This window comes from Ornithodoros turicata, chromosome 5, assembly GCF_037126465.1.
Source record: "Ornithodoros turicata isolate Travis chromosome 5, ASM3712646v1, whole genome shotgun sequence".
Classification (NCBI taxonomy): domain Eukaryota; kingdom Metazoa; phylum Arthropoda; class Arachnida; order Ixodida; family Argasidae; genus Ornithodoros; species Ornithodoros turicata.
In genome coordinates, this window is record NC_088205.1 from 66492357 (window position 1) to 66519083 (window position 26727).

The following is a 26727-nucleotide window of genomic DNA, read 5'->3' on the forward strand; positions in this document are numbered from 1 at the left end:
TGACATTGTTCCCATCTTTGGCTATCCCTTTCCTCCTTTCTTTCCCACGCGTCAACTGTATACAGGGTGTTTTTTTTTAAATCCTTTACAGATTTTTTTAAAAATAAAAAGTAATGAGAGCAGTATAGATGCCGTCGTTGCAGAGTCATACGACCAGGCGGACATCCTCTCGAAAAAAAAAAAAAGTATGCAACTGCAAGATAAGTAATTACCTAAAATTCATTAATCAACTTTTTAATTAAGGAATTTCGGGCAAAAGCGAGATAGGAGAATGAAAGACTATCCCAGTTGGAAGGCATTCCATGTTTTAAAAAAATCCTGAAACACGCACGTGCGATAAGATATCTGTCCCCGAATTTCGATATGCAAATGAGCCGAACTCAAAAAGCTCACCTCAGAAGCGCATCACTTTCGCCGACGGCGGCTTAACTTGGCCGGAAAGCAGTTTATCTTCCACGCATATCGACACCTCATAATCTCCATCATAATCCGTAATAATCTCCATGACTCCAAATCACGTGGCCCTCTGACGTGAAATGAGAGCTGTATCCCTTGCGTTCCCGGTCGCCGCTGTTTCGGTTTTCGCTAATTTGCATATCAAAATTCGGGGATGGATATCTTAACGCATGTGTGTGCTTCATGATTTTTTTAAACGTGGAATGCCTTTCAACTAGGCTAGTCTCTCATTCTGCTATCTTGCTTTTGCCCGAAATTCCCTAATTAAAGAGATAATTAATGAATTTTAGGTGATTAGTCCTATTGCATATTCTTGCATATAGTCTATATATAAACTATATTGCATATAGTTCCATATTTTCTTCGAGAGGATGTCCGCCTGGCCGTAGAACTCAATTGCAAAAAACATCTATGCTCTCTCATAGCGTTTTTATAAAAATTTCGTCAAGGATAAAAAAAACTATTTTTGCCTGTTCGTCTCGTAGAAATTAAATGATTTGCTTAATTAAATGGTTTTGGCGGTCCTGTCGTGGTTGTCTTGAGCGTTCACTTAGTTCGCCGCTCAGGCTTATTTACCTTAGCTTTCTAGTGCCCTTTGAGCTCTTATGCAGGCCAAGCCTCCGTTTTCAAAGTACACAAGCCTGTATTTTTGTCTAACGAGTTGCCAACCTATCTTTACGTCTGGTGGATAAATACGGGCAATATGTAATTAATGCCGTGCAACGGAGGTTCTTTTTCGAGCGCTGTTATTCCGCTTCGTCGTCCGCCTGTAAAGGATGCTTCGCTGCGGTAAGGGTCTTACTGCGGCAGAGCCGACGCTTTCAGGAGACGCCGATGACGTTTGTGCGCCTACGCGATGATTTCGTTATGTACCAGATCACTGTTTCGGGTGAATAAACATCGTGCATTGCGACGTACAGATTTAACCAGCAGTACATAATGGACATTCGCAATAACCTTGATTTGTTTGCTTCTCGCCGGGGAATCGGTTAGGATTTGTTGTCTCTTCGCTTACTCCAAGTGGTTGTGATCAAAGTCGTGAATTTTTTTCTTTTTAATGCGGCGTTTTTTGTGGCAGTTCTGTGACATTAAGAAGCATGAAAATGATGAGCGTTGCTACGTTCGTTATCTTCACCGCGTCTTTGTCGTACATACCGCGTTCAAAACAAAATGCAACATGAAGTGTGCAGGTCGGTTTGTATTTGTTCTCTGCGTGCTCAAATTTAGGAACGTAGGTACACTGTGGAAACTGGATTGCTTAGTCACCCCGCGCATGCGCAGATATGCCAAATGTACAAAAGTATTATTTTTCAGAATTAACTTGCAAAGCTTTGTGCAGAAAACTCATTGCAGTTAAAATTTTTCCTTCTAACTGACCGCTGCGCGCTCCACATCTTAGCTGGGCCAACCTTTTGCCCCCAGTTTCCTTTTTAGTCAAGTGGATAGCAGTAAAATATAGCGGTGGCCCGGTACAGGGCTGGTTGTGCTCGTAAAAGATAGCTTAGACTACACAGCGATTATTCTTTATGAGCTTCCGGAGACTCTGGTTGGTTAGCGACGCATTAAGAATGCATGCCTTTCACTTGGCTTCGTGTCCAATCGCGGGTAATGGCAGGGTATCTATCCGTGCTTCCGAGTTTTACACTTGACCGTTGAAAATTGACTTGGTTTTAAAAGCTTCGCGAAGTTCGTTGGGTGGAAGAAACCCACGACGCGTGCGTTGTAGAATGCGAAAGGTGAACGTGATCGTGCGCGTCCGCACATAGCACGGTAGCCACAAAAAGGAGGGAACCGTGTATTCACACCAGTGACATCCCCACGGAATATTCTAGTGAGAGAAAAATTGGAGTAAACTCTGAGCTAACGCTCGGATTTAACACTACACTTTCGTCGGTACATCGTTGACTGTAGTGGATGACGACGACGTTACGGAAGATGGACAACGAGCCGCGTGACGTGCTGCATTCTTCAGCTGGCGATCAGCTGTTTCTCAGCTGGCCGCGGCAGTCGCACATTAAACACTGCTCCAACAGGAACCCAAGGTCTAATGTTGGTATTCTTTAGACTTCCAGCTATCACAGTGGCGACGAGATGACTACGTTGGACGCAGCAGCAGAAGGCCAGTTCCAAGGAAGAGAATCGGCTACGCATCGATTTCATGGACCGGGGACCTTCGACCCTACAAAGGAAGACTGGAAGCTATATAAGATAAGGTTTCAAGCTTCATTGGATGTAGCCAGAATTGCGACGGATACCGACAAGAGGAACTTGTTCATAACGTCGCTAGGACCTGACACTTTCAAGCTACTGTACTCGCTGGTTCAGCCGAGGGACGTCACGGAAGTCTCGTTTGTGGACCTCATCAAAAAACTAGATGAATTCTACGCGCCGAAACGCTTTAAAGAGTTCGAAAGAGCAAGGCTTTTCTCAGCAAAGCAGGCCGAAACGGAATCGGTGGCACAATTTTTGACGAGGTTACGTGCAATTATCTCGAACTGTGAGTACGAGTCTGAGACAGACATTCGAGCTTCGTCGTTGTTGACGGCATTTATCGTCGGTCTACGGGACCAGAGACTCAGGGCAAGGTTAGTTCTTGAGAAGGGTCTTACCATAGATGCTGCCCTGAAGCTGTCGGAAAGCATACTTTCTGCTGAACAGGAGTCGCGACTGCTGGAAGAAGGAACCGCATCGAGCAGTTCATCCGTTGCTAAAGTGCAAGATAAAAGCAAGGACTCTAAACCAGTTAGGTGTTTTCGATGTGGTAACTTCAATCACGCTGAAAGCGCGTGTCGATTTCGACAGGAAGAGTGTCGTTTGTGCAAGAAGAAAGGTCATATCGCTAAAATGTGCAAGAACAACCCCAGGATGAAAAAGGGGAAAATCAAAGCTGTCACGGATATATTTCTCGCGGAAGAGAGAGACGGCAAGTTTGTGCTTTGCACGATTTTAGGACAGGACGTTCAACTGCAAGTTGATACCGGATCTAGACATACACTTCTAAATCACCAGTCATGGATAAAGCTTGGGAAGCCGAAGCTTAGTCCACCATCGTATAGCTTGCAAGGTTTCAACAAAAATCCAATTGCTCTCAAGGGTCAAGGGCAGGTAGAAGTTGCATACCAAGGTCGAACCCATCACCTGGAGATTGTGGTTACTGAGTCTCTCCACAGAAATCTTCTTGGCAGAGAATGGATTGAGAAGTTGGGAGTTGATCTTAACAAGCTGTTTGTGGGAGCTCTGGATAACGTACCCTATTCTCTGACTAATACCTTAGAGACTCATAGGGAATTGTTCAAGAAAGGTCTCGGCAGATGCCAAAAGGTCAAAGTGCACGTTCAACTCAAAGATGGCGCGTCCCCGAAGTTTTTCAAACCAAGGCCCATTCCGTTCGCATTACGTTCCTTGGTTGAAAACGACTTGGAGAGACAGTGCAAAAATGGAGTTCTGACGCCGGTAGATTATTCAGATTGGGCGACACCCATTGTAGTTGTACCTAAACCTAACGGCGCAGTGCGCGTTTGTGGCGATTTTAGTGTATCGATAAACCCCCAACTGGATATCACACAGTATCCGCTCCCGAGACCAGAAGAACTTTTCGCTAAGCTCAATGGAGGCCAAAAGTTTTCAAAACTCGATCTTTCGGAAGCCTACCTACAAATGGAGCTAGACGAAGAAGCGAAGAAGCTACTAGTCATCAATACACATAAGGGCTTATTTCAGTTTAACCGAATGCCTTTCGGGATCGCTTCGGCACCGGCAATCTTTCAACGCACCATGGAGCAAGTGACAGCAGGGATAGATCATGTAGCCTGCTATCTAGACGACATTATTGTGACGGGCTGCGATGATGACGAACATAACAAAAATCTGGAAGCTGTGTTCAAAAGGCTCAAGGAATATGGTTTTGTATTGAAAGAGGAAAAGTGTGCCTTCCTGAAAGATGAAGTGGAGTACCTTGGACAGGTTGTGTCACCAAAAGGCTTCTTCCCTTCTCCGAAGAAAGTTTCTGCGGTGTTGAACATGCCTGAGCCAACGAATGTATCCGAATTGCGAGCGTTTCTTGGCATGGTCCAACACTACAGCAAGTTTATACCAGGATTGGCAGACTTGTCATCACCGCTAAATAAGTTACTTCGTAAGAACATGCCTTGGTGCTGGTCTGAGGACTGCGTAGACGCTTTCGACGGCCTCAAACAGAAACTAACGTCTATCGACGCTCTAACCCATTTTGACCCCCGCAAACCAATCTATTTGGCAGCGGACGCCTCTTCAGAAGGAATTGGCGCGGTTATTTATCATAAGATCGACGGAAAGGAGCGGCCGATAGCCCATGCCTCGAAGACATTATCATCAGCCGAGAGGAATTATGCTCAAATCGAGAAGGAAGCGTTAGCCATCATTTTTGGACTGAAAAAGTTCCATCAGTATCTCTGGGGACGACGGTTTACGCTATATACGGATCATAAACCTCTCACTACAATTTTCGGTCCAAAGAAAGGCATACCAGTCACTGCAGCTAATAGATTGCAACGGTGGGCATTGATTATGATTGGCTATACATACGACATACAGTATAAGCCAACTCATCAGATGGGAAACGCCGACGGGTTGTCGAGACTTGCACAGGGGCCGGATGATGATTTCGACCGTGCAATAGCGACTGACAACATAGCAAACGTGGAAGATGTTAACCTTCTTTCGACAGAAGCGATTTCGATGCTTCCTGTAACGGCGTCTGCTATCGCAGAAGAGACGGCAAAGGACCCGGTGTTTGCCCAACTCTCCCATCACTTACTAGAAGGTCGTTCTGCTGGGGAAGACAAGCCGGAACTTCGTGCTTACTTACACCGTGAAAGTGAGCTGTCGATTTCTCACGGCTGCATTTTACTGGGAATGCGTACGGTCATTCCTCCGAAGTACCGCAAGAGTATCTTGGATGTGCTGCACGAAGGGCATCTAGGACTCACCAAAATGAAGATGCTCGCTAGATCGTATGTTTGGTGGCCTGGATTGGACAACGACATCGCAGCCAAAGTCAAAAGTTGTGAATCTTGTGCCTCAACCGCAGAGGACATTCAACCAGTCCCTCTACACCGTTGGGAACGCCCAGAACATCCTTGGACGAGACTGCATGCCGATTTTGCGGAGTACGACAAGAAACACTTTCTAGTGGTTATAGATGCTCATAGCAAGTGGCCGGAAGTTGTCCAAGTACGCCGTCAGACTGTGACTGACACCTTGAAGGCCTTCCAAGAAATCTTCCTGCGGCAGGGTACCCCTGAGCAGTTGGTGACCGATAATGGCCCACAGTTCACCAGTGCTGATTTCAAATCCTTCTTGGAGCTACGGGGAATCCGTCACATTCTCACACCACCCTATCACCCCAAGTCCAACGGACAAGCTGAAAGCTTCGTAAGGTCCCTGAAGCAAGCCTTACGTCGTGCTCAAGCTGGGAAGGAGGAGGAGCCTGTTGGAACGTTTCTCGCGAAATACAGAGCTACCCCACATGTGTCGACCGGCAAGTCACCCTGCGAGCTGCTAAACAAGAGACTCTTCAGGATGACTCTAGACCTGGTCCGACCATCCCGGCGCGAAAGTGGCGATGTCGTCATGCCACTCACACAGAACAAGTCTACCAGGAATTTCCAAGTCATGGAAAAGGTCTGGGTAAAGGATCCAACTCAAAAACATCACTGGATCAAGGGCGTCGTCTTGGGACGCATAGGTAATGTTATTTACGACGTGGACGTGGAAGGTAAGAAGCGCCGCCGTGTTCACGCCGATCACTTGAAGAGAAGAATCTCTGCGGACGATGTGCCAAATGCTGATGTCGAGAGCACAACCCGTCCAACTGGTCGATTAGATCTCCCAGTGGGTCTTGCCTTCAGCTCCCGGCACCCAACTGAGATACTTCCTCACGATGACCTCCCTGCGTCGTCGTCCATGGCGTCTCCTGATCGTCGGCCCCCTGTCCCTACCAGAAGATATCCTGTGCGTCGTCGGAGATCTCCCGCACGCTTCAAATTCACAACGTTAGGAGGGAGGGATGTAGTGGATGACGACGACGTTACGGAAGATGGACAACGAGCCGCGTGACGTGCTGCATTCTTCAGCTGGCGATCAGCTGTTTCTCAGCTGGCCGCGGCAGTCGCACATTAAACACTGCTCCAACAGGAACCCAAGGTCTAATGTTGGTATTCTTTAGACTTCCAGCTATCACATTGACAAATGGTGATTAAAGATTTTTACAAAAGGGTTCCTTCTGAGTGTATCTTATTTCATTGTCCCTCACATAGCTTGGCGGTGAGAGCCTTGTGATCTGAGGAATTCCGTCGTTAGAGCTGACACTTCTCTCGCACCAATGTTCGCTTTTCGAAGACGAGGTCGACGCGCCAATTGTTTTTGGTGGTGGGTTCTGTCAGCTTGCTGCGCAGATACAATGCCGTCCGCTCGTCAGCCGAGCTCGTTACATCCATTCTCGTTGTTTGGCACGGCACCGTTCTTTGGAGGCACCTTGTTCTGCAGGCGACGCCTTGGGACGTCCCATCCTGAGTAGATGGTTTTGGTGCCTAGACAACGCATTCCACAAGCAGAAGAAGAGAGAGACCCCATTACACGCACGAACGCAGAGGGGACGGGGAAGGAGGAGGGTTTTGTGTCAATAGTGACGCGGACTCATAAAGACGAAGTGTGGCATTAACAGCTGTAGCTGCTACCAACAGCTTACCATTAACTGCTGCTTACCATTACCAACAGCTTACCATTAACAGCTGTAAAAGGAAAAGACTGCTCACACGCATTCGTACGGCACATGAACATCGGAAGTGGCGTACTACGCACTAGCAGACGACACGATCGGCCCAGTCGTCTGCTACACAATATCTAGTGGCTGAGCCGCAGGATATTACCCATGGTTAGAAGAGCACGAAGAGACATGACGTGACATGAGAGACAGCGCTCGCGCTTAGGCGGCAGCAAAAAAGTATGACATCTTGCGCATCTTCCGCTGGAGTATTCTGGGGAATATCGCTCTTGTGGATACCTCTGTTCGCTCCAAGAGTGTAGGCGCGCTGCGGAGAAACGATGAACTACCGTAGTGTGGATAGCTTCCTCGCGTCGTCTGCTTTTACATGCTTATTCCGCATTCAGTGCAGTAGGTGGAGCATTCGGGAACCGAACAGTATCGTACCATCGCGGCACAAGGGATCTTCCGGTGAATATACACGAGAATTACGGAAAAGAACCATCAACTCCGAACATGGGCCGGTGTGTTATCCACACCAGAAAGGTGACGGTGTCACCCCCTATAGGTCGATCTCGCAGCGAATAGGTTTATTTGCGTTCCGTTATGTGCAGCGAATGATACAAGTCGCTGTGTTTTTAAAGGAACAAGAAAATGACGTTTCCGATCGCTTCAAACATTGCGTAAAATTCGTCAGAGCAGCTTATATCAGGATCAACAACATGAAAAAATGTTTGCAGAGCGGCGTACTGTCAGGGAACAATTTAGCTTACGAGAATGTTGTAGCGTAGCGAACGCGGAATAAACGTGTAAAAGCAGGCGACGCGAAGAAGCTATCTACACTACGGTAATTCACCGTTTCTCCGCAGCGCGCCGACACCGTTCGGTCTAGGAGCGAATAGAGGTATTCACAAGAGCGATATTCCCCTGGATACTCCAGCGGAAGATGCGCAGGACGTCACAACTTTCTGCTGCCACGTGAGCGCGACCGCTGACCGTCATGTCTTTTCGTGCTCTTCTAACCATGGGTAGTAACCTGCGGTTAATCCACAAGATATTGCGTAGCAGACGACAGGGCCGATCGTGTCGTCTGCTAGTGCGTAGTACGCCACTTCCGATGTTCCGGTGCCGTCCGTAGCGTTGAATGTTGTAGCGTAGCGAACGCTGCGCCATGCTTGGATAGTTCGCCTTCCAAGCATCAGTTTGTAGATATTTTGTTCATTGTTTGTTTGGTATGGCGTTAGTTCGGACCTTTATTAGTATTTTCAACGGGTAGCGCATTTCCAGGTTTACCGAGTGCCTTCTTCACCTTTCGCTGACTTGAGCGTAATAATTATCGGCATTATAAATAATTGTAATGAACGGGGTTTGAAATTCCAGCACAGAGAGACATATGCGCAGTGTTGAATATCAGGCATGAATAGAGGAGGAGGATGTGACCCACGAGGAAACGTAAGCAAGGGCCTCATGTTCTTACATGCTTCTTTTTAAGTATTCTAGCTTTGACGCCCCTAATAAATGGTTGTGGTTGATTACCAAACTTTTGAGTCTCCTATACTTCTAAACAGGCGACGTGAGTGCGACGACGTTGTGACGAGTCGAAGGCGTTCCCTTGGCGCCAGGGTTCGGTCACTCCTCGCGGCGAATTATTAGCGTCCGGCTCGCTGCAGAGAACGTGAGGAAAAGTTGTGGGCAGGACGCTGGCATTTGTCCATCCTGACAAGGACGTCACGGAAGCGTCACACGTGTTCATAAGGGGTTCTCTCGGTTGCTGCTCCCTGTGGTTGCGGCTCTGTTGCCGCATTTCACCACAAAGTACGTGTCGACTTCGAGCGAAAGGGCTCCCAGGAGAGTTGTTTAGCCGAATGCTCCTGCCAGACAGACATATTTGTGTTTGTTACGTTCGGGAACGAACTTTTTATGAAAATCTGGAGGAGCCTTTGTGACGAGGGAGGGAGTGTGCTCTCTTATTCGCTACGGGAAATATGACGAATGACAACAAGACACTACACTAGTTTTTGGGCCCTCCCCGGCTGCGCCAAACTCCGCAACGTTGGTGACCACTTGGCGGCTGACCCTACTGGGTGGCGCTGATATGTATCTTCACATGGGCGCCTGAACCTCGTGACAATTGGTTGAAGTAAACAACCCGACATTGCATGTCTACGTAACGAACTGGGGAGAGGAAGCATCAAGCAGACATTCCCAGTCTAGGAGGTGCTGGGAATGTTCATGTACACGGTGTTGTTAAAGCTCCCTGCCTTTGCACTGCTGCTACGAACGCCGCATTTTTATCAGCCAGTCAGTGTTTCAATAAGTGCTTTTGAGCTGCCGTCGTATTGTACGGGCACTCCATATGGACACATGGGAGGCTTTGGGTGCTTCTTCTGGGTGCACATCTGTGTGAGCTTATACTCCGGGATACTGGACAGCGGCATAGAAAGACGCATGACGAGTCGAATTGACGGGTAGCCACCGGCAGTTCCTTGGCCTCAGGTATCCGATTTTTGATGTGGATCGACAGGCTCCCAGTTTGGCATCTCGGGGTAACGCATGTGCGTCTTGACTTCTCCTGGACGCAGTTTGAGTTGACAAATCGTCGCTGTATGTGATACAGTTCATGCGACGAATCATAAGATCACCAGATATTAGGTTTCTCAAACCTTCGGGCGCCGTCTTTGGTAATATTCCTCTTTTAAGAACGGACTCCTTTCTGTGGATGTCGTGGTCCTATAGGCTAGCTTGTCTCTCCCGAGGATTCATCTCAGTATCTGGAGGCATGCGTGACATTTGAAGAAGGCTCCAAATTCTGTTGAATTTTAGACTTGGTCACCTGTCTCCTGGCATTCTACATCAGAACACGTGGAAGCATTTTGTATCCTCGGTTACTGCGGAGCATTCCTAACAAAGCTCATATAATTGGATCGTGGCATCTCGCACGACCGCCATCGATATGCTTCCGCTCAAAATATCGCTCTGACGTAGGGCACGTGATGAGAACTGACACAGCATCAATACCTCAGTCGCATTGTGTAAAGCAAGCGCTTTCTTTCATTTCTGCTAAATGTAACCGTCAATACCGGCCTCGCGTTTCATTTCGTATCTCTGGAATGAAGGAAATCGACTGCCTTCCAGGATTGTTAACTTTGACTCGGCGCATGAACGAATCGAGTTACTTTCCCTCCAGCAATGTATCGTGTTCCGAGGAGGGGAAAATAGGACCTTCCTCCATTTTTCTTTATTCTGAAACCTGACCCTCAAACGTATAAAAAAATTAATAAATAAAGGTGGGAAGATTGGATTAGTTCAGACGTTTTCATCTTGACAGCGAATATAAAAGGAAAGTATGTTGTTTCCAATGTAATTTCGACTTCCTATACTGCCTCTAGAGTCTTCCATTTTGTTGCCGCTGTATAGACAAGAGCAGGTTGACAAATACGCAGCAAAAGCATTCTTTTTAAAATTTCCTTTTTTTGTCATTTCTTTCTGTGGGTTTTATGGGGCGCTGACTTAAACTGCCGGTCCTCTTTTTTTTAAATATATCTTTACTTCGTAACGAAGGAAGAGGCAGTGCAGAGGAAAAGCAATATCGTCTGAATGTGCCTCGGGATGTGAGTGTTTCAAAGTCCAGCTCTTTCGACAAGATTTGGGTGGGAAAAGGAAGAAGAAGAAGAAAAAAAAGTGTCTTCCAGGGCTCACTCAGAGAGAAAATTGTGGTTCCGGTCTGTTGTGCCATTCTCTCTCTCTCTTTTTTCTTTTTAATGGCTCTTATTGTGAAAGCAAGCGAGGACGAATTGCAGTCCAGCAGGAAGGACGCTTCAAGTCGTTATACTAGTTTCGGTGTCAGTCGTATTTTATGGTTGGGTAGTGCCATCCTTCTTCGTTAGGGGTGCCCTATGTTCGCGTACGTGCTGTAGCGTACGAGTGTCGTGTCCTTATATGGGGTGAGGATGGTTGATGTGCGAGGAGGGGGGAATATTTGTTGTTGGAGATATCGCGCGTTTTCGTGCAGTGCTGGGGTTCATGTTGCTAGCGTTAGTTTCCTGGTGAAAGACCGTTAAAAAATAATAATCATACGATTATAGACCGTGAAAGCGAAGATGATTAATATCCCCCAGATAGGTGTCATTTTGATACTGCTACTCGCACACGTAGTATCATGTCATAGTGTCACGTCTGTACTTCCACTACTGCACGTTAAATATAATTAATCTGATGGCGAAGTAATGGAGAAGCCGCCGAGTATATTATTAATTAAAGCAAAGAGCGAACTTATGAATACGCAAAACGACAAATAAAATTGATCAAGCTAGTTAAAGGTAATGCGTAAGGGGTATCCCACATGATCCCAAAGAGACTTCCATCAGCATGCTGACACCTACGGTGTGCGTTAATATATCATCGAATAACGAGTGCATATGTAAGAGTAGGTAATGGTACTATCATTTCAGGGAGCCGGAGTACGACAGTAGGTAAAGGGCTAGACGACAAAACAGGAACATCTGGTTTTAGGGCGCATTAATTTATTATAGATCTTCTTTTGGCGGCAGATGCAGCATCACGTTTCAGAAAGGACATATACAGGTCACCTATCGCAGACAGAAAGATTTGGAGCCATTCTTGTCGCAGAACAGTTGCAAGCTCCCCACGTGATACTAGTTGGGAAAAAAGCTACTCATATGCTCCTCCGGGATAATCCAAATTGGCTCAATAACGTCAAGTTCAGATGTCGCGGCAGGCCATGGCAGGCAACCTGACTTTCCTGTTCGTCAAATCATCCTGTCACCAACCGTGCTGTTTGGAGTGGTCTATTTTCCTGGTAGACGGCACCACCTTTTGGGTATAATGTTGGAATTACTCGGCATAGCAGTGACTTCGGTATGACCGTGATTTTATTTCTCCGACCCTGTATAGTGGTTCGTCCTTCGTCCAACGCCGACATAGCGATCCCAGATATGTACCGTGGCTACTGGTGCACCGTGGGTGCCACGGACGCGCGACCGACAATTTGGTTCGTCGCGGTCGCGGTACGTCACGGTACGTCACCTGCTTCAGGGGCGGATTTAGGGGTGGGGGTCCGGATGTTCTGACCCCCCCTCAATTCGAGACTTGAACATAGGGTTCAATAGACCAATCTCAGCGTCCATCTGGAACTTGTCCATAGCGGAACCCCCCCCCCCCCCCCTCGGAAAAATCCTAGATCCGCCCCTGCCTGTTATGTCGTCCTGATAGAACCACTTAACATGCAGCCGTGTTACCTTTCATGTAATTCTAGGTCACGCCATACCCTTTCTTATCAAATTCAAGGTAAGGAAAGCTCGGGCGTTCATCGGCCTCGAAGTTGTGATCCCGCTATTGCCAGTGTTCGTTTCGTTGTGCATGACCTATATAGTCCTTGTTCCGAATCTTCGTTGGGATAAGTGCTACTGCGCAGGGTACACATATCGAAGGTAGATGGAGGGATGTGTACCGCGAGAGATAGCAGTAAGTGCAAGAGATCAATATTCTCAATAGGGACAATGTTTCGTGGCCTCTTGGCATAACTTACATTCGCCCCGTTTTCCTTGTCGACCTCCGTGAAAGTGCTTCAGGAAGTACTCTAACATGAACACCCACGGGGCCCTCTTCTGAAAGTGCATCTTCTTTTTCTTTTGTTCCAGCAGAGTTTTTAAAATCCATGGTGTACGCGTATCCCAGAAATCCTTTACCAAGTTTTTCAACAGGTTTTCAAACAACTTGTGTAACTTAACTGACACTCAGTGGTACGGTATTGACAGGCAAACCATGATATACGCTAGGAACGTAAGCATCTGTTCCTAACACGTTAGCAGTGCGTTGGTATCACGAAGAAGACGCGCAGAGACAACAGCAAAGATGCGACGCATATACTGCTGCAAACGAAACTCCAGAAGTGTACAGACATGTTATGCATGTCAACATAACGGGGAACAAGTAAAGAAAGAACATGATAAGAAATACAGTCACTGCCGCGAGCAGCATAAGACGCTTGTACGCTTGAAGTACAGTACGTGTACTTCGGTTTGTATTAAGATCGCGTTATATTAGTGTGAACGCGGACGTTTATCTGTCACATGTGCTTCATCTCCGTCTGTTCAATTTATGAAAAATATTGAACATTGTATTTCTTTCGCATACCAATCGATTTTCAAGCATGCGTGTGTCGGGGGGGGGGGGGGGGGGTAGCCAACCGCATGGCATTGTTTCATGCCGCAGCTCGTCATTCATCCTTTTGGTAACACGAAACTCAACTTGCACTCTTCCGTTTCCTCCTTTCTCGTCGTCTCGGTACACTTATCTCTTCGTATTCGATGTGCATTAAGTAAATGAAGTCTTTGGTCTAGTGCTACGTTCGTTATCTTCTGTTCTTCCAGAATACTATTCCAAAGCAATGGTTCTCAGCAAGGTAACAAGGGATGAAGTGACCACGATCGAGCAGGACTTATGTAGCGCAACTTGTCAGCAATATATGATATAGTATGATATAGTATGATAAATATGATATAGTATGATAAAGTGTCATGTACAGGGTGTTTCACCTAACGTGATAAAAAATTCTAACTGGCGACGTACTCGCCGGAGGATTGTTAGACTTTCGGCAGTTACCTTCCGGAAACTTTTGCCGCCATTGAAGAAGGCTTTGGACAATTTTTAATTGCGGGATTTTTCGTTTTTTCAATTGAACTTTGAAAATTGACAAGCGAGCGTCCTTTTTTTTTCTTTTTTTTTTTCAGAAATATGAAGTCCTCCGCAGACCCAACAAGAACCATGCACAGTATCGCAACAGAAATAGTCGAAAAAAAAAATAAAAGTTCGGTTTTAGCCCGCCTGCTTGAGTGTCGCAAAGACGATCGCGCAAAGTGTGCGTCTAGACTCTAGAGGAGGAAGTGTCCCCGCCTTCGTTTGTTTTGCCTTCTTTGTGATAGGACGGTTGTTTTGTTTTCTTTGTGATAAGACGGTTGTTTTGTTTTCTTTGTGATAAGAGGGTTGTCACTAGCATCAAGGTCAAAGCAGGGAAAAGAAACATCAAACAAGAGGCGGGAACACTTCCTCCTCTCCCCGACCTTCCGTGCGCTCTTCTTTGCGACAACCAAGCAGGCGGAGCTTAAGCGGAATTTTTTACATTTTTTTTCAACTATTTTTGTTGCGATACTCTACATAGTTTTTATTGGGACTGTGGTTATCCGTGGAGGAATTCATATTTCTGTATAAAAAAAAAGTGAGGTTAGCTTGGCAATTCTCAAAGTTCAATTGAAACTAATGCATTTCCTTCAATTAAAAGTTGTCCAAAGCCTTCCTAAATGGTGGCAAAAGTTTTCAGAAGGTAATTGCTAAAAGTCCCACAATCCTCCGGCGAGTATACGTCGCCAGTTGGAACTTTTTATGACTTCAGGCGAAACACCCTGTATAGTTCGTACTGTTTGGATCAGGTTTGGATATTCGTGCCGTCCTGTGATTGCCATTCACACTCGCAGATTTCTTGATGAGTTACAAGCATATCCTGGTACGTGGAAATCAAGATTTCACATAAAAAAAAAAAATGTTTGTTCACGTTTCTATAGGAAGTTGTCTTATCCCTGCTATAGGTTCAATTTACCATATTCGGCGAATTGAACACAGACGAATCCTCGCGGAGATATATTTAAAGAAGATACGAAGGCAGAAAAATAGGCGATGTCAAGTTGCCGGTGATGAGTAGATCAAAGAGTGATATTAAACGGTAGGAGCAACTTATTTATTTACACATGGTAACAAGTCTTTCGTGCACGGGACTACACTTCTTCAGGTTACCTATCACATACCTATATACATAAATACTATACTACTACTAATACTACTACCTATATATACTTACCTATATATTTAAAGCATCAATACGAATAATTGAAGCGGATGTGACAGGAGTTTCCTTTAACGGCACTGTTGTTTTGAATGGTTGTTGAACATCGTTATTATCATGACTGACGTTTGTTACTTTTTCATCATACTTTTCCACCCATCACTAAAGAGACCCATTTTGCCTCGACAGGTGCCAAAAGAAGCGATACGTGGCTAAGCTTCCCGTGGCCAGTGTGGTGGTGCCCTTCCACAACGAGCACCGGTCAACTCTAATGCGAACGGCAACTAGCGTGCTCAACCGATCCCCTCCTGGGCTTATCAAGGAGGTCATTCTCGTCGATGATTTCAGCTCTAAAGGTTGGTCTGAAGGATAGGCGTATGGCGTCCACCTCGATATAGCTTGTCGATAAACTTAATGCAGCCATCGTACGTCCTTTGCATCGATTACGGTTGGTAATGGGGGTTGTATTCACGGGAGCACATTTGAAGGTTGTGTTCACGGGCTTATGTTCTTGTCCAACGAAAGGTACAGATTCGTCCTGCGATATGTTTGTTGACGTACACATTATTTAACGGTCGAACATTTTGCCGCAGTTAATGGCACGTGCAATGCAGCTTGATTGGTTCGTGCTAGAGTCACTAAATAAGCTACGCTTCAGAGTATCGACACTGAGGCAAAAAGAGCCGCCATGTTGTTTCGGATGACCTCCAGCCCCACCTCTATTTTGGCAGTAGAAACAGATGAAGGTGAAGTTCAGCAGTGGAAGAAGACAACACTTCGAAGAGAGCTAAATGGATGGCGCTGGAGGTCATCCGAAACAACATGGCGGCTCAGTGTCGATACTCTGAAGCGTAGCTTATTTAGTGACTCTAGTTCGTGCATGATGACTGCGGTTGATATTGGTACAGCCGAAATTTTATTTGCGTGCAACTTGCGAGCTGTGGCATAGTTCGAACAGCTGGTGACGAGATTTAAAGCCTCCAAACCAACCACCATCTGCTTGTGGCGTTGTTTGTATTCAGCACGTCATTAGAAAGTAAAGTTGTAAACGTCACAGACTCTAGATGCCGATCGACACCGTTGCACAATAATAATAATGATGATGCTGCGGTGTTACACGCAAGGCTTGTCTGCCTATAGTATGGCGACGTGTTGGACGTGCCGCAGGGTAGGACTGCGGATAATTTCGAGCACCTGGGGTTCTTTCGAAGTGCGCCCGAAACCTCCGACACACGCGGTGCTGGAAGCAATGTTTACCTCTCCCACATCGCTACCGTCCTCGGGCGGGCTTGAACCCGCGATCGACAGCTCAGCAGGGCAACACGTTACCGACTGAGCTACCGAGAAGGGTACCGTTGCACACAAGTATGGTTTTGGCTGTACGATAATTCTTGCCTTTACGCCGCAATAGAACTGTGATCACGAGCCACGAGGAAAATTGATAGAAATTGACTGACTGACATCATTTTAGCTTCTTTATAAACGGAGGAGGCGTAGATGGATGTGTAAGATCGCTGTAAACAAAGATGCATTGAACGTAACCGTAAGAGTTCAATTTACTCGCGGTGTAAAAGCAACGAAACGGGTGAGCGATGGAAGAACTAGACTGAAGGCAAGGCGACAATAATATATCCGGGGTAGCAGGAAGGGGATAAGCTCACTCATGCCGACATAGTAGACGAGACGCTGCGGGGAGGACAAACAGAAGTTGGAGCAAACTGCAGGATTGCTTCTGCCAAATTAGGTTGGCTGAAGAAAGTGGGATTCGGACGCCTCCTCTGACAGTTCTCAGACGACGTTCGTCTGCGAGATTGTGACCGAGCGTTTGTTTACGGCAGTTAATTGAAAAGTTAATTAACTGAGCGTCGTTAGGTCATTACTCGAAGTCCTGGTATTTCTCCGAATGGTTTGAATGTGAAGAGTCCGTGAAATGTTTTCTTTTTTCTAGCTGCAGGTTCTTTCTTAACAAGGCACACTTGGGGAAACGCGGACGTAAGCTATTCTGTGCTAATAAGAGGCGTATGGTGATTGTGTTGCAGAACTTAGGTCATCATCGTATATATCTGTTGTCGTCATCGTCGTTTTCCTTTTACAGAACCTTTGTGAAACAACTTTTGTAATAATAACAATAACGACTACACTGAAACATCACAAACCAGGATACAACGCAAAAGTATACTGGATACAGTCACAATCGGCAGTTCGGATCCGTACCAGCTGAAGACGATTGCTTTAAATATTCATTTCTTTCCCGTACCGATATGAATGGATCAGTTCATACACAGTTTGATGAACTTGTTCTGTTCTTGTGATGGCGTTGAACATACACGGAGCTTCACCCAAAGTGATAAAAAATTCTAACTGGCGACGTACACGGCGGTGGATTGACGCACTTTCGGCAAAAGCTTTTGTCACCATTGAGGAAGGCTTTGGACAGTTGTTAATCGCGGGAAATTTATTTTTTCAATGAAACTTTGAAAATTGCCAAGGGAACCTCACTTTTTTTTAAACAAAAATACGAAGTCCTCCTCAGATAACCGCAGACCCAACAAGAACTATGCGCAGTATCGCAACAGAAATAGTTTAAAAAAGTTATTAAAAATTTCGCTTTATCCTCGCCTGCTCGATTGTCGCAAAGAAGAGAGCACGGTAGGCGCTGGGAAAGGAGGAACTGTTCAAGCCTCTCTTTTTACTTTTTTTTTTCTCGCTTTGACCTTGATGCTGGTGACAACCGTCTTATCACAGAGAAGGCAAAACAAATGAAGGCGTGGGGGGGGGGGGGGGCACTTCCTCGTCTATTTCGCGCGCGCTTCTTTGCGAAAATCAAGCAGGCTGGGCTCAAGCGCAATTTTTACTAATTTTTTAGGCTATTTTTGCTGCGATACTGTGCATAGTTTTTGTTGGGTCTGCGGTTATCTGCGGAGGACTTCGTATTTCTGTACAAAAAGTGAGTCGCTTGACATTTTTCAAAGTTCAATTGAACAAAAATAACTTTCCCACAATTAAAAATCGTCCAAAGCCTTCCTCAATGATGGCAAAAGTTTCTACAAGGGAATTGTCGAAAGTTCCGCAATCCTCCGACGTGTACGCCGCCAGTTACAACTTTTTATCACTTTAGGTGAGACACCCGTATATAGGTATAGTGCTTAGGTAATTGTTTTGCAATTGTACACTCCTAGTTGGGTTTCCAAACGGAAACTGATAGTATTCTGAAATAAATAAATAAAAATCGTGCACACTAAGAAAACTAATTTTAAACATTTTTTTTCCCAACTGACCGAACACAAACATCAATACTATTGCTAACTAATTTTATTCCGGGCAAGCCAAAACACAGAAGCGGGATAGCACAACTCCCCCACCCTTCTCGTGGCCGACTGGCGCGCCTTGTCTTCTCCACTTTGGAGCATCATCTTAGAGCTTGTCTGACCCACTCGTGCTCGCTTTTACTGCGGCTAACAACATTATTACGCGTTTCTCGATTTATTCAGCACATGAAAGACAAGAAAAAGAAAAACATACGCGATATTATACGAACCGTGAACGTTGTCAGCATGAAAAATTTTGTGCCCCCAAAATATTCCGTGCAGCCAGACTACTTTGTTCTGAGCCAAACATCTCCAATCAATTAGCCTCCACTGCGCGTTTTCTAAGAGAGCCCTAATTACCGAAAGTCAAACATGATTAGGAATGTTGCCCCAAATTCGCTGATGTCGCGGAAAATTTGCCTCACAAAAGGACGGACAACAAAGAGGAAGTAGCTAGTGGGAGACGACGTTAGCTAAAGGAAGAAGTTATGTATAACTCATTAGTGAGTGAGACGGCTCGATGGCAAATCGATGAGGACCTTTCGGCTTGCTGTATTAATATTGAGATTCGCAGGGCGTTGCTGTTTGCGCTACGGCAAGTGTGTCCTAGCAATGTGCCTGGAGGTTGGAACTGGAAGCATAGACTGCGGAACCGGAAGCGCTATCAGAACATCCAAAGGAAGCTCAAAACCCAAAGCGAGGGTTATTGGAATTTGTGGGGGAGAGAAATGCGATTGAAACATAATTAGGAGCGAGTGACCTTTTTCCAATCTGGTAGTCAAAAACATCGAAGAAGAGTCGAAGAGACCTGCCTATCATCTGTGCTACTAGAGAGGACACGCCTTCGATCCTTGAACCATATTCGTATTCTCTTATGATATAGACATAGTTCCAACAAAGAGGAAGATTGGGCAAAATTTTTAGATATTATCAAGACCCGCCCCCAACTGCAAAGTCTCTTAGTAGAAGGTACCAGTCCCGGGTGCGTCTTTTGTTACCGTCTGCGCCATGCTCGTAATGTTGCCATAAGTGACTCGTGGTCTTGAATGATCGATTCATTTTTGCAACGCAGAACAACTGAAGAAGCCTCTCGAAGACTATATCGCACAGCACTTTACCAACGTTCACGTTATACGTGCCAAGAGACGAGAGGGCCTCATCCGAGCCCGTTTACTGGGAGCTCGCCAGGCGACCGGGGACGTCATCATCTTCTTGGATTCTCACACGGAGGCCAACACTAATTGGCTGCCTCCACTTCTGGAGCCAATCGCTATGGACTACCGCACTGTCGTCTGCCCCTTGATTGACGTCGTCGACTATGAGACATTCGCTTATCGAGCTCAAGACGAGGGTGCGCGTGGTTCATTCGATTGGGAACTCTACTACAAGAGACTCCCTCTGCTACCCGAAGACCTACGCCACCCTACAGAACCGTTCAAGTGAGTAACCGTCTCCTGTTCTAGTCGATGTAGTTTGGAATTACAGAGAAGGTCCATATGGTACCTCTGTCGTCGTTGTTTCTATATGGTCCTTGGTTTAAAAACTGTGGAAACATCAACATGTTGTGCAGGACATCCACAAAGATGCCGTGCGCTTTCTCACCGCACTTCGATGTCTTGTCTTTTTGCATTCATGTGTGTCAATCTAAATGTTCTGTGTCCCTCTATCTTTGACGGATCTCGTGCCACTTGTTTCCTGTAGGAGCCCCGTGATGGCCGGAGGTCTGTTTGCCATCAGCCGAAAATACTTCTGGGAGCTGGGCGGCTACGACGAAGGTCTGGACGTGTGGGGAGGCGAGCAGTACGAGCTCTCCTTCAAGATCTGGCAGTGCGGCGGAACTATGGTGGACGCTCCATGCTCCAGAATAGGACATATCTACCGAAAGTTTGCTCCATTCCCCAACCCCGGCATCGGAGATTTCGTCGGCCGCAATTACAGAAGGGTGGCTGAGGTGAGTACTTTGGCAGAGCGTAGCTCCCTAACTTGCTCTCTGTGCGTTAGAGTGCGAGAGAACAGCAATGATGGCGTCCTCTAAAAGACGAAAGCCTCTTATTCAGTCCAAGGATTGCATGTACCATCCTCGAAAGGCACGATTGCTGGGAGTTATGTGGGTGGTACATTACTGCAAGGGCTTCAGGAAGACCTACAAAAACACAACAGGGTACAGGGTCTATAGGACCCCTTCTCGCTGGTGGTTATAGAGAAAGCGCGCGCGTGTGTGTTTTCGACAAAGGGCGGCACTCGTGACTGCCGCTCACTCATGTTCACTCAGTCCTACCCAGCTGTCCGATTGCTCACTGAAGAGGGTAGGAGAGGGGAATAAGGTAAATCGAAATGAAAGTGAAACCATGTAGGTTGTGTGATATAAGGTGTAAGGCAGTGGTCTACTCGAACCGCAAGTACGGGGGAGGAGGGGCATCGGACGTACTAGTCAGACTACTCAGGTTCACAGTGTGTAGGCGTTACTCAAGTTCGCTCATGCTCAGTTCACCCAATTTGGGCACTATTTCAGCTCACTCATGCTCAGCTCATTTGCCAGATTGAGAGTCTCGCTCATGCTTATGAGTGAATTTTGCTTATGCTCATCTCCTTGTTTGCTCATTCATGCTCGCAAGTAACCTCTGCTCATACTCATATTCTCGTTTGTTCACTCATGCTCACTCGCTCCCTGCTCAGCTTTCCTGTTGCTCACTCATGCTCACTCGTCTCGCGTTCAGCTCTCCATACACTCAATGATCAGCTCATTCGCCACATTGAGCATGAGTGAGCGTGCTCGTGGGGGAGCTTTGCCAAGGTCTGGTTTTCGGTGTCAGACCCTCCCCACGAAGTGCCACTGTTCTGTCTCTGGCCCAGTGGTCTTGAAGGGGGAGCCGTCTTCCTGCCCGTTGATTTCGGAGCTATCACGGCATAATATTCTTCTTGGTCATCAACAATGCTACCGAAATTTCTGCGTGAAACCATTGAATAGCCTTTTTTTTTCTTTGTTGTCTTCGATGTCCTGGTCAAATATGAGCGCTGAGCGTTTGGAAGGCGCGCAGATATCCCTGTCGATTTTGGGGACGGCAGCATCACGACTTCCATTATTGTACAGGGTCTTTACTGCACGTTGTGCCGACGATAGGGATCTCGTTATTCAGGAAAAAGCAGGATCACGATTTTAGCTCAGTCAGACGTTCGTCACCAATTCGTCACCAGCTCTGCGCGCTGTCTCGCGGTTCCCTCCTGAAATGCACGACACGTCCATGTTGTTGCTGGAGCTTCCTCTGCCGCACAGGCTATGTTAACCTACGAAATCTATTGTTTAATATCCGAGCACCTTTTTAGAGAGAAAAGATTAGCGGAAGCGAATGTCGAAGCATGTCAAGCACGCGGGTTTTTGCCTTTCGAGGTTTGCGTTTCTGTGCTCTACTATCACTTTAGCGGAGCAAGGAAGTGGCATTTAACGTGACTCGAAACCAATCTATCAGGAGCCACTGACGCATTTTCGACCTATAAATTCGCCATAAGGAAAGATCTATCGGACAGGCCCGATCTCCCGGCGTGACGTCAGCGGAGAACTGCGCTCTCAGAGCAAGGTCACCGAAAATTCGACGGCTACTGTCGGCGCTTCGGCCACGCCGGTGTACGTCACGAATCACCTGACCGGCCCTTCCATCGGACCGCGAACGTCACGGAGCAACGTCGACTTCCCTCCTTCATTTTCATGCTGTTTGAAAGCATGGAGGGTTTCTAGAGGGTGCGAGGACCAGAGGTCTCTCGCTCTCGTCGTGTCTTCGCGAGGCCTCATGTTATTTATTGCACAACACGCCGCAGCAAAAAACGTATAATTCTGGAATGGCATTTTACTTCTCTTTTTTAGACCACTCCCTATAGTTGCATTGTATCAGACTGGTTTATGCGTGGTCTCCTTCTGTTCCCAGGTGTGGATGGACGAGTACAAGGAGTTTCTCTACAATCGTCGCCCCCACTACCGAAATTTGGACCCAGGAGATCTTTCCAAGCAGAAGGCGCTACGCGAGAAGCTCAAGTGCAAATCGTTCAAGTGGTTCATGACGAACGTAGCCTTCGACCAGTCCAAGAAGTATCCCCCAGTAGAACCTCCCGACTACGCATCGGGAGAGGTAAGTGCCTGGAGAGGACGGAATAAATTATATAGGAAAAAATCGGTTAGCGGGTGCGATTGAGAGATCTAGAAGTAATGGGAGTAGGAAATCATGGTTTATGTACAGTTTGCATGGTTAATACACTAGCAACGTAAACACTAGTCTAAGAATGTCTCGTTACAGTAGCCTACTGACATTGCACAGAAAGGAAAAGTCGCAAATACGCGGGGATCTTCGTTTCCGACATTTGATATCTACATACGTAGATTCATATCCATGTGGTACCCGTACATAGAATGTTCAGGAACACTTACAACTCTTCGGTAAAACGTTTAACGAAGCAGAAGGGCCCCTACGGTATTTTTACTCAAGTTTCGCTCTGGACATCTAAAAGATATTTCTGCGTTGTACTTTCTTCATCCATTGTAGTTGTAGCCTGTAAAGTAGCTGTTTGCATGATGCTTTGTAGCTCTGAAGCGGTTCGAAGTCACACACCTTATGAGTATCATACCTAGGCCTCCATGTATTACACCGGGTCAGAAACCTTCACGATTCCACTGTAGGACGATGTTGTCGAGCATAGTTCACACGTTTGTGGTAAGACAGCTCCCTATCTCCCAGAGTCGTCGCAGATGCCGATTAGCGCAATGACAACGCAGCTTATGTCACGCGTATTGTTGAGTTAGGTTGCAGCAACAGCTAGAACGTGTAGGACTCGCTGGTATGTATTCATATGCTCATATTATGGAGAAAAGGTGATAACGGCGGCTAGTGAGGTCTTCTACGACCATTTGCTGGCACGAAGCCCGGCGACCCACGGCGAGCACCTCAATTACTTCAGATGGCGCTGTTTTCAAAAGTTGCATAGACGTTTAGAGTGTGTCACCTTTAGCCAAAGTACCTAGCCCTATCATCCTCGCGTTTGTGCACAGCTGTAACACTAACATGCCCAACTTGATAATGCAGCTACGCAACGTGGGCGCCAACCTATGCGTCGATACGCAGTACAAAGGCCAGAACGAGCGTTTCACGCTGGAGCCTTGCATCAAAGACTTGCATGGCCGCAGCGGGGAGCAGCAGTTCGTGCTCACTTGGCACAAAGACATTCGGCCCTCCAAGCGATCAGTCTGTTTCGATGTATCTACTTCTGACAAACGTGCACCAGTCGTCCTCTGGAGCTGCCATGGAATGCACGGCAACCAACTTTTCAAGTACGATACGGTAAGTGCGTGTGTTTCGACCAGGTCTAACGACACACCGTGGCTACGGCTACTGTTGTCATCTACGCCATGATCTAAAACAGTGCTGAAATTGTTGGCCAAGTCGACTGGTTGTTTTCGGAGCGAATTGTTTCTGCATCGCGACGGAGATGCTGGGCCCAGGAGTCCTGGATTCGGCCGGAACTCCAACCGAATATTGTCATCACTTCTGCAGCAGAAGTGGCAACCTGCAAGGCCGAGGAACTGTAAGCGTATTGCTGAACCGCTGAGTTTTCCGGATGCGCGCAACGATTTCCTCCAGGCTCTTGACTAGAGTGAAATTGTTCTTCGGTGGTGGATTCAGATTTGATCGCTCTATGCCGCGTTTTACGCGCTCGAGATCAACCAGTCGAATTCGCCGTATGTTGGCTTCGTTGTGATGAGAGAAACTCAATGATCCGAAAACAATGCAGAGGCGCGGGGATGTGACGACAGGACAAGCAAAAATGATTGGCTCTTGACATTCTGCGGAAACAGAAAGCGAAACGCGTACTGCCAGGAAGTATGCTTATCTCGTCGGCATTAAAAAAGTTGTCATTGTACGTTTCCACGTAGAAGTCTACTGTATTTCAGTGGATACTTCTACATGAAAACATACATTCGTAACTCAATGAGCATGGTAAATGCTAGGAGGTGGCGGAATAGAATCCCACGACAGCAGTGCTGTGTGAGGTCTTCCAATAGGCTGCTTGGGACATGTAGCAGTGAAAGGGCGGTTCGAAATAATGTGCCCTTAGACTTTTGTGCATTTGCGATTTTAGTAAAAGGCGTACACTACAACAGTTCCCTGTCTACTTCGGATATCGTCACTCCGTCACTGCACTTCCTCCCTATCTAGCACATTTGTCGCGACTGCTTGTTAAAGCAGCAGGAACTGTGGAATGTCTCAAACAACAAATTGAGCTCCTTCGAAATGAAATTCGGCTAAATAAGAGGTTCGTACGAACCAAACCGAACGAAATTAAATGCAACACTGGATTGAGTTATTTGTACTCGCCGGTCTTGCCTCGCTGCTCTTTCCCTCTTTCCACACCATGCTTTTACGTCGTACGCTCATGGAACGTACAAGCGTGTGACAGGTAGTTCGTCCTTACCTTTGCAGGCGTCGAAGCACCTTTTCCATCCAATCACAGCTAACTGCATGGACTGTGACGTCGAACGGCGTGAAGTCTTCATGAACCCTTGCGACGATAATAGCCCAACACAAAAGTGGACCTTCGAGAACGTGAACGAAACTGCGCTGGCTGCCTGGTGATCGCGCCGTCCCCGTAGGTGTCAAAGCCGAAGATTATGTGTGTGTGTGTGTGCGTATATGTGTGCTGTGACCACGCCTGGAGCTCACTCGAGATGTCAAGCGATGTTCCTTCAGTTAAGTAAGGGGCCTTCATTCTGAAACTTGTTTTGTGCGGGAACTATTCCGTACAAAATGACGGCAGTCTGCGCCGCAGTCAGTGTGTGCTGACTGGGATCTTGACAGTTCTATAGAGGACGCGTAAGTTTTCTACTGGTTGCGTGAGCTTGCTGGACATTAGCCTTATAGGAACAACGCATGTTTCGGACTCATCGGTACTCTTCAGCCTTATGAGAAGTTAACCGATGGCCACCGACCTCTCCTGGTCACCTCTGGTCACTGGAAGGACAGACAAAAGAAAGGCTTGAATATGTCAAGGATACTTTTTTATTTATCGTCGTTCTCCGGACTTTAAAAGGGTTTTCATTTTGGGGACAATGTGGTGCCTTTGCTCAGAAGGCAGCATCAACAGTGTATGGCGTGGGTTTGTTCATAGTGTTCGATGCTCCTCCTTGTTGTGTGCTGTTTGCGGAAGTAAAACGTATTTTCTAAGAGATATTCAGAATTATGACAGCCAAGGGCCTCGAGGCAGGTTCGTAGGTTTCCCATTCGTTGATTCATTCCAATACATTCCTTTCTCATTTGACTCTTCTGTAGGCACTTCGGTTTCGATATGAGAGACTGTTTAAAGTGCCACTATGGACTGAAGAAATATTTATTTTATTTCGTGTCAATAAATCAATATCAATAACGTAAATAATAAGTGGCGCCACTGAACATTATGCGCTACCGCGAATTTCGAAAAGAATTCGCATGACATAATAGTTTCGGATTCGCCAAGAGTAGGTGATGTCATCGCGAGCTCCGGCACTGTCTCCTAGCGACTGCGCGCATGCACCTTCCCAGTCACCGGTCTCCGCCCCACTTTGGAAGTCTGCCAACAGCTGCGGTGCATAAGGAGACGGAGATCCACCGTGGAAGAGAAATGTTGCGAGACGGATCGACGGATGACGCGCGCTGTGACGTCATACTTCTCAAAATTAGAAATTAATTTTATGATACTCCCGGATCACATATAGAAACAATATTTTGGGAGAATATTATGTGAAACACACGAATTGCGACGGCACAAATTCGATAGGATTCTGGACTCACAAAATTTCGTCTGTAGTGGTACTTTGAAAGAGACCTGTGATATTTTCTGCTGCTGCTTCAACAGGCGATTTATCTTGTTGCTTCTTTGATGCCCCAGTATTATTATGAATACTGCACAAGTACCTTTGTTGTGTAACAAAAAAAAAAAAAAACGAAAGAAAATGCCGAAATTAGTGGTGGACGCATTTTGTCACAGTTTGTCAAGGTCGGTATTGGAGCCAAACACTTGGTATGGTGACGCTATGTTCTTGATCATGTGTCATCCCACTAATCTGCGCTTCGCACGGGAGCTGCGATTATGGCGAGCTAATTTGATTGCTACTCAAAGTGAATCTTTTTGAATAAAAGGTTTTCTTAGTAGTGCAAACTCATGCTCATGCTTAGTAGTGCTCCTTTCATGTGTGTACTTTACGTGAGTGTCGTAAAAAGCGAAACAGCGTGTGCCTTTTTGTGTGTTGGGGATACTATTGTAATATGGTTCGCTATCGTCTAGATGGCTTTTGCTTCAAGTGTCCATTCGGTCAAACAACATGAACGTCATACTCGAGAATACAA

At 46.5% G+C, this 26727-nt stretch overlaps 1 protein-coding gene across 2 annotated transcripts in view; it reads left to right on the forward strand.

The window, feature by feature from the left end:
* The window catches only part of LOC135394615 (putative polypeptide N-acetylgalactosaminyltransferase 10), a 211154-nt gene extending 185581 nt beyond the window's left edge, over positions 1-25573 (forward strand). For both annotated transcript variants that reach the window (XM_064625446.1, XM_064625444.1), the window contains 6 exons: positions 15246-15412; positions 19437-19803; positions 20066-20315; positions 22285-22485; positions 23434-23688; positions 24829-25573. In XM_064625446.1, coding sequence (XP_064481516.1) covers positions 15246-15412; positions 19437-19803; positions 20066-20315; positions 22285-22485; positions 23434-23688; positions 24829-24981 — 1393 coding nt within the window. In that variant the 3' untranslated portion in view covers positions 24982-25573. The remainder of the gene's footprint in view (positions 1-15245; positions 15413-19436; positions 19804-20065; positions 20316-22284; positions 22486-23433; positions 23689-24828) is intronic.
* The last annotated feature ends 1154 nt before the right edge of the window (positions 25574-26727 follow it).